At 44.2% G+C, this 8,562-nt stretch overlaps 1 protein-coding gene across 1 annotated transcript in view; it reads right to left on the bottom strand.

Annotated features, from left to right (window-relative positions):
- The window catches only part of Enpp1 (ectonucleotide pyrophosphatase/phosphodiesterase 1), a 57,410-nt gene that overhangs the window by 17,707 nt on the left and 31,141 nt on the right, over positions 1–8,562 (bottom strand). The window contains exons 7-11 of the mRNA XM_004630314.2: positions 7,677–7,786; positions 6,275–6,340; positions 5,893–5,965; positions 1,851–1,959; positions 555–686 (exon numbers count right to left, since the gene is read on the bottom strand). Of these exons, the coding sequence (XP_004630371.1) occupies positions 555–686; positions 1,851–1,959; positions 5,893–5,965; positions 6,275–6,340; positions 7,677–7,786 (490 nt within the window). The remainder of the gene's footprint in view (positions 1–554; positions 687–1,850; positions 1,960–5,892; positions 5,966–6,274; positions 6,341–7,676; positions 7,787–8,562) is intronic.

Below are 8,562 nucleotides of genomic sequence, written 5' to 3'. Positions count from 1 at the left end.
GCTTATTCTACTGAGCTATCTCCCTAGCCCTTAGATTTTTTTTAAAATTGACTTAAATATCAGTTTTCAGGGATGGCACTCAAAAATTAGATACTAAAAAGAGTTACAAAATGAGTTTATGTGCAAAATATCTTTCTTTTTTGGTAATGTATCAAGAAAGAAGGTAAAATTTGTGGTCCTTTCCCCTTTGAAAGATATATTCCTCCTCATAAAGCAATGTTGCTCTCGCGTGATGTTTTATGAATGCCATTAACTATCTAAACTGGAATAAAGTTGAATTTTTCCCTTCAGTGGTTCTACTACAATCTCGAACCTACTACAAATAAAACATACATTGCCACAGCAAATTGGGTTAAGTTCACCAAACAATATGCTTGTATTATGAATAAATAACAGAAAAGTAAGGGGTCACATTTGTGGCCTCACACTTAGTCCCATAAAATTCCCCCAAGTACCAGAGATTATGAAACACTGACTCCCTATCATTTCTAATGACTTGGAGAAATCCGTTCTTACTCAAAGTGCACCGGCAGCTGTCACGGAGTCAGACTTACAGGAATAGTATTTGTCGAGATCATCCGAGGGCCGCAGGCGAGCCGCAGGGCCGTAGACAACTTTAATATTCTTAACATCTCCCAAATACTTATTCAGGTACACATACTTCTTACAGCTGCCTTGTTCCATGCCTAGGAGACAGAAATCCCAAAGCACGTTGCAACTTTTATAAAGAATTTAAAATGGGAAGCAGAATGTCCTTCCCTTCTAGAATTTAATTAATTACATATGTACTCAACATAGGAGTGGAATCTACTGGTTGATGTCAGCTGGTATCAGCTGCTCATGGACAGCTGTTCCTTAGCTGAGTACCTGATAGATCTGACCGGAACTGGCGCGAGGTTCGCCACTTCACTGTGTTCAACCTCCCTTCCTGGGCTCCTGTTCCCTCCTGCCTAGTGGCTGTTCTCACGCCCTCGGGCGAACTTCTTTTCCTTCTACTGCCTGGTCAAAGCTCGCTCTGCAGAGCCTGTTTCTTTCCCCTACCTTTAATAAACCTTTGCTACCATAATCAGTTTAAGGTTTCTTCTTATTATCTACGATAACCTCATCCCTCATCTTGGTCAGCAAGAAGGTCATCTCCCAGACCTAGATTTTGCTGTTTGCCCAAAAGCGCTCACACTGCAGCCGGGATGATGGGTGTCAGACTCGCTGAAGGCCTGGTGCCTCTATAGCACATAGCACTGTAGGACTTTTTCTAAAAGACAGCTTTCTGCAATTATTTCTGAAGCAAACAACAAAACACCAGTGCAAAAATAAGTAAACAGCCTACTTTCTTTTTTTTTCTTTTTCTATGTTCTACTCTGCATCACGCACAGCACTTTTTTGGCCCCACAGCTGGACATAAACCTGTGTCACCAAGACTGTGCTGCACAAAAATAAAGTAACATACTGTCAAGCTTGGTATACGCTCAACATCAATATACAGGCTCTAAAGCTATACGTATTACACTATATCAAACTGAAAAGGCATGTAATAATAGCCAAATTTAAAACTGTGGAGGGATCAAAAGTTAAGACTGAAAAATCATTTCTGAACCACTCAAATCCACATGTGGCTTTTCCCCCGTCAGGAGATGGCTGCAGTACACTGGCCAGGGCTTAGGTGTCCGTGAACTCTGTGCCTCACTTGTGCCTTGTAGTTACTGTGATTTCTTCCACAAGATTTTCCAGAAGGAATTAAACTTTTTAAAAGTCTATGATCTATGCATTCAGAGGGGAATCGTGAGAAAAAAATCTACCAAGGGACTTTGCTCTGACTTAATCTGGGGCATGAACAGGCAAGCGTGGGTTACCGTGGTCCGAAATCAGGATGAGGTTCAGGCACTTATCCAGCTTGAGCTCTCGAAGGCCCTCCATCAGCATGCCAACCATGCTGTCCACCCGCTGCAGGGCTTTGATGACCTGCGGCGGAAAGCAATCTCATGGGACCAATTCTGCACCACTGGCTATTTCTGCGTAAAGCCGTCTCTATTTAAAAATACGTGAAGACATGCGCCACATCGCTGGCCATCAGAGAAATGCACATTCAAACAACCCTGAGATTCCCCCAGAAAGAAGGGCCACCGTCATTGACATAACAGCACGGGCTGGAGACCAGGGAGGTGGGGAACTCCTCTACATTGTTGTGGGGCACGTGAACTAGTACAACCACTGTGGAAATCACTATGGAGAGGCCTCCAAAGACTCAAGCAAGAAAGTCCACTCAAGCCAGCTGTTACCCTTTAGGCATCTTCCCAGAAGAGTCCAAGACAATGATGTTACAAAAACACATGCATATGCCTGTTGAGAGCAGCACAACTCACAGCAGCTCAACTGTCCATGCACGGATGGTTGGATAAAGAAAATACAGTGGGCTGGGGAGACAGCTCAGTGGCATAAGCGCCTGCCTGGCAAGCACAAGGTCCTGAGTTCAATCCCCAGTACTGCCAAAAAAAAAAAAACAGAGGGTTTACTCAAAACAGAGCTCTCCTCTGCCACAGAGAAGGATACGCTTGCACCTTCGGCAGGAAATGGATGCAGGCGGAGATCATAATGTCTGATTTACTTTACACTTATCATTAATTACTTCCTTCAGCTATTTTTTATTTTGCCCTTTGTTTATACTTCGGGTTTCCCATATAAGAAAAATAATGGGCCATTACTACTTTTTTTGCAACCAATCTATTCTTGAATTTGTCAATTATTTAAATCATCATTGCATAAATATGATACCAGATTCTCAAAAATGTGAAAATCGCTCTTGAGCCAGGGGTGTAGGCTCAGTGGTGGAGCGTGTGCCTCCACATGCTGTGCCCTGGGTTTGATGAAGATTGCTCATGAAGCGCTTTGTATAATTCTCTGCACTTAACTTTCACATTTACAACTCTTTGGATAAAAGCCCTTACTTCCTTGCAACTGTGTCTATTCTGCACATGAGTATCTCAAGGGCACAGAACAGTGAAGGAGCTCAGCCCAACATCTTCCTTCCCCTCTCCAGGCTGAGCCCCCCTGAGGAGAGCTCGTGCGCAGTTTTGCAGGCCTTCTGTAATAAATCAAATCAATTTCATCTTCACTTGTGGTCAGTACACGTCACTTTAATATGAGACAGATTCTTTCAAAATGGTTTTGGGCCATGGGTATAACTCAGCAACACAGGGCCTGGTGGGCAAATGCTAGGTGCTGAGTTTGATTCTCAGTACATAAACAAAAAGAAAAAAATATGATCTCAGGCTAGAGAGATAACTCTGCAGTCTAAGCACCTGCCTGGCAAGCACAAGGGCCTGAATCTGATCCCTGGTACCATATACTGTGCTGGCCCCGGAGAGCCACCGAGACCTAGCATAGTGACGCACACCTGTGATCTCAGCCCTGGGGAGGTCGAGACAGGAGGATCACTGTGAGTCTGAGCTGCACAGGGAGAGCCTGTAGCAAATATATAAATCAATAAAAGAATTTTTTTTATTTAAAAAAAAGCACAGTCCTTTGTTCCTTCGAAGTTACCAAACAACACGGATCAAAATTCCTATGTAGAGTGAGTTCTGAGGTCCCAGCAACATTAGCATTCAATGGTTCATACACAACGCTTGTATGCTTTGCAAGGAATGGGCTCAACCATGAATGAAGACAACAGAAAAGCAAGTACACTGGAGAATCACTCCTGAGCCGGAAACAACAGCACGGCTGGTGAAGTGACATCACTGAAATCACTGCAAGATGGCGCCTGGACTTCTCTGGACCGAGTTGACCTCAAGGTGGGTTTTCCTGCCAGTGATGTGGTAAAAGAGTAAAAGTCACACCAGCTGCCAATGGGTCAATTGTTCAAATCAGGAGGGCAGCTACATTTAGAAAGATGCATGGACCCTCAGACATTCTGACCTAAGGTCAAGTGAGATAAATGATCATAACGCTAAGTAAAACAAATTAGACACACAGCTGACCGCCAGCGTGCTCTCTCTTACATGAGAAACCCAAAGAATAGATGCAAGATCAGAATAAAAGACAGATGAAAGGAAACAGAGATCGCTCTTCACAAGGGGAAGGAGGCTGAGACCTGGAAGGAGCGGGAGAGAGCTGGAGACAAGGGGCTGAATGGGGCTGAGATGTGTGACGGCCATGCACCACCTGCCCCAGCACGCGGAGCCCTCACATGCCACACTGAGGCACTAATATAAATTAAAATTTTAAAAAAGATATCAGCTAGAAAAAAACCCGGCCCAAGACATAGTGAGGTGTGGGCAGAGAGGGGGCACTCGTCTTCCTTGCCCCACCCCTGGGAGGAGCCTGCGCTCAGGTGGAGGCCAGCGCCAGCAGGGCTTACCAGCTTGGTCACACTCCAGAGCCTCTGGAGTTGGGTTTTGGCAGCAACAAGACAAAGGATAGTGCCTGACCAGGGTAAGCCTCAGCGTCCTTCACTCTTTGTTCTCCTGTAAATGAGGTAAAGCAGTCCAAGCAGTGCCCACTCTGTACAAGGGGTGTGTCAAGGGCAGACTAGGGCCAGAGTGAAGGCAGAAGGGTAGGTGACCGTCCTCTGTTCAGGGCTCCTGAGAGTGAGGGCGCTTGTGCTCCCCCCCCCCATCCACTGTTACCAAAGAAAGCATTTAGATCGACCAGTAGCTTCCTGCAAATGGGGCTCCCCACAGATGCGCCAGGCTAGGCCTCAGAGGCCTGAGGCAGAAGAATCCATGAGGCTCACAAACTACCCCATCCAGGCCAATGGGCAGGAGCCAGTGTGAACTGGGGCTGAAGGAAAACATGGGGCCACCACCTCTTATCTGGGCCTCAGGAAGCAAAAGACAATCAGACCCGGGCCTGTGACAGGCGGGGCTGGGCAGTGCCCCCTCACCCTCTGCATGACAGCAGTAGTCACAGGTGCTTGCTTTTTATTGCTTTTCCTATCTTAGGTCACAGGTAAAATGGTGCAGAAGGAAAGCGACTTAGATGATTTAGATGCACTAGGAAAGAAGCTTGAGCCATTGTCACTCCCATTTCCTGAGCCACAAGATACCGAAGGGCTTCGGCCACAAGAATACAGAAAGCAGCAGTGTTTTAAAGCCCAAATTCAGTGGCACACACAGGTGGGAGCTGGCTAAAGGTGCCAGATCAAATAAGTTAACCTATGAAGAGTCAGTCCATGAGCCGGTTCCTGGAGTTCCCTAATAATCATTCAATAAAAAAGGCTTATTTGCATTTTTTTTTTTTTTTTCCCTGAGACAGAGTCTCACCAACTCACTAAGTAGGCCAGGCTGAGTTCAAACTTGCAATCCTCCTCCCTCAGCTCCCCAGAGTATGGGATTATAGGTGTGTGCCCCTGTCAGATGCATCTGTAATTCTGCGAAAGCCTCCCATCTTTCAATGTAGCGCAGGCTCACGAATCTAGAGACCCATTTCCTAATGAGCTGAATTTAGCTAAATCTTCTGCTACTTGATTCATTAAACTGCATCTTCATGGAAATCTGGAGCTTTTGTATTTTAGAAACTCTATAGTACACAACGATTAGATTTACTGGGGAAACTGGTGTGGGTACACCACACATCTCATTTAACCTCTTATGAAATGCTCATGAAGCCTTTTAGTTTTTAGGCTAAAGAAAGACACGGAGTGGAAAAAATCTGGAATTGAATATACAGAATTTAATTCGTCAGTTCACTGGAGCACTGTAGAAAATACGAGCAAAAACCATTCTCCCAACTCTTCATTTTGCTTAAAGTGCGCCCTCCGGTTTAATAAAATGATGCCTAGTAACTCCCTCCCTCCAGAAATTATCTTACAGAATGGCCCAGAAGCCTGCTTCAGAGCACATGCAGGCGAGAAGACAGTAGGGTCAACAAAGGCGCGGTAGGCGAAAGAGCACTTACCTCGCTGCTGACTGGTCCGAAGGAATGACCTGAAGAATCTGGTTCTTCTAAATACAGAGTGTAAAAGTGTGGTCTAAATCAAACAGTATCAAAATGTAATATTTTACGAACACATTGAAAAACAGAGTAGCAAGAATAATTCAACAATTGATAGTGCTTAAAAATTCTACAACATTGGCGTAACATTTCTAAATTTGCTGATAAATAATTTATAGGTTTAGAATTCTTTCAAATATGGCTAGGGTAGCTCACTAAAGACTTTATTTAGATACAAAACATCATGATAGGAGGTGGCAGTATTTTATTGTAGTCTATTTTTAAGAAGTACATAAGTTTTATAAAACCAAGGAGTACTTTCAACAGAAATTAATCATTTACATACCTTTCCCCTGGTGGAAGCTGTAGCCAGTCAAGAACAGCTAAGATCCTTTTTTCAAACGGTATGGAGCTAAAATGAAGGATACATAAAACGAAACAAGTCTGTGACAATTGTTTGGATTTAAAATATAAATGTTTTCTTTTTGAAAATAGCATTAAGCAACACTAAAGCAACCCAGGCACCCACTGTGTTTGAAGCTACATGAGTTTTATTTGAAAACTAAGTTTGTTTTTCCAGGAAAGAAGCAAAATTAAACTTTTATATACACAAAGGTTGAGAATGGGCTTAAAAATTGGCTTCTTTCACGAGAGGACATTCTCCGTGCACAAGCTTGTGTCAAACGCCCACTCTCGGGAAGCACACTCTGGAGGGCGTGCTGCTGGGAAGCCGGCACCAGACCACAACCAGGCAACGTTTCTCCAGGCAACAGTTCTTTGGCAAAATTAATTACGCCTCCCTGGGGAACGGGGTTTTGTTTATACAGCTCCACCAGGATGCCTGCTCGAGCTCAAGGACAGCAGTCATGGCCTCCACTGGACCTCAGAATGCCAGGCCCGGCACATCATCATCATTGAATCCTCTGATCTAGTTAGGGCCTGGCCGGTCCAATCTCATTTACCATCTCCATTTCCTCTCTGGGCTGCAAACAGCAGCGAATGATAAAGTGCAGGAGAAGATGCCACCCTGGGCTGGGGAGCAGGGTGGACACAGAGGAGTTCAGCGGCCCGAGGCTCCCCGTGAAACTGCTATGCACTTCTTGCCTGGGATTTGGGGTGGTTTTCTGTCTGCAGTCTCTGCATCCCAAATATACTGCATTGATTTTGCAACAGAAATTTCAAAAAGTGTAAAACAAATAGAATTAGTTTGTAGTCGCTCTACCAGATCAGCCAATGGAAGTCTTTCCTTTAAAAAAAAAAAAAAAAAAAAATCATTGTCTTTTCTCATTGTATCAGATCAAAGGGAGATCAGGAGCAAGTTTCTTTATACTGAAAGCACAGTCACCACAGTGGTTTGGAGGTGGAGACTCAGGACAGCCATGAGGATCTCCCTCCTTCTGAATAACGTCCCCAGCCAAATCCTCTGGGACACATTCACCCTTCCCTTGGAAATCGCTTTCTCCTGAGTTAAAACACACAATGCTTCCACTCCCAGACTCCTACTGCCACCGTCCCTTCCTCCTCTTTTACTGCTGCCCAGAGATCTGAATACAAAGAGTCGCTGGTGCTTCTAGAAAGTGCGTGCCTGGCTTTACTGTTTCCTGTCCAGCTCCAAGCTGAGATTCCGATTCTGCTTCCTGTCTCAGTAAACACATCCCTCAATGCTAGAGCTTAAGACCCAAGAACAATAAATGGCAAGGGATAAGAGTCTGCACCTCGGGTCCTAGACAGTGCACATCTGTGCCTACCTGTTATACACATGGTAGATGTCTGGCAGATTACCACCAATTTCCACATCTGATCCCGGCCAAAAGAAGGTGCCAGACTTGAGGCCTTGGTACCTAGCGGTGAGCCAAATCTGGAAGGTGATAAAGGAAAGTTGGGACATCATCACTTAGGAAATACTGACACATTCTACCCAAAGTTAAGTAACAGGCTTTGGCAATTGGTCTTGGTAATCAGGTTCCATGACTCTTAATGCAAACCGAATTTTAAATTTTATGTCCGGCACTAAATTAAACTAAAAAAGATGGACATAAGTCAGTAGTCAATTCTTTTAACTTTTAGCTCTGAATAGATAATAGAATAGCTCTGAATAGATAACAAATCTAATGAACAGATTTCTCTTGAAAGAAGTAAAACTTACAACTACACATACCCTTAGTTTATTGATGTTTGCTCATGTGACTATCATTTATCAAGTACTTCCCATGGTCAATGCCAAGTGTGAGGCTTTCCCACAAGCGTCCTACACTGCTAACCTATGAAATTCCTGCAGTGGCTCTACAGCATGGTTAACAGAACAATCTGCAGTGCCCAATGAGAAATCAGAGGCCCAGAAAGAGCAAACTGCTCAGGCACATGCTTTAAAGGTCAGTGCTGAAATCTGAACGTATAGCCAGGTGTGGTGACACACTCCTATAATTGCAAGGCTTGGGAGGCTGGGGCAGGAGGATCCTTCTGTGCTTGAGACCAGCCTGAACTATCAAGTGAGACCCTGTTTCAAAAAAACCCAGAAAATAATCTAAACTCATAGCCTAGAAATTAAACATAATATTCTTTTTCCTCCTAACAGAAATATCTAGACTGTGCAAATAGACCCTATGAAACTACTGTAGCAATTTAAAAAAAAAA

Source organism: Octodon degus, unplaced genomic scaffold (genome assembly GCF_000260255.1).
Source record: "Octodon degus isolate 3935 unplaced genomic scaffold, OctDeg1.0 scaffold00034, whole genome shotgun sequence".
Classification (NCBI taxonomy): domain Eukaryota; kingdom Metazoa; phylum Chordata; class Mammalia; order Rodentia; family Octodontidae; genus Octodon; species Octodon degus.
This window is presented reverse-complemented; position numbering and strand designations above follow the sequence as displayed.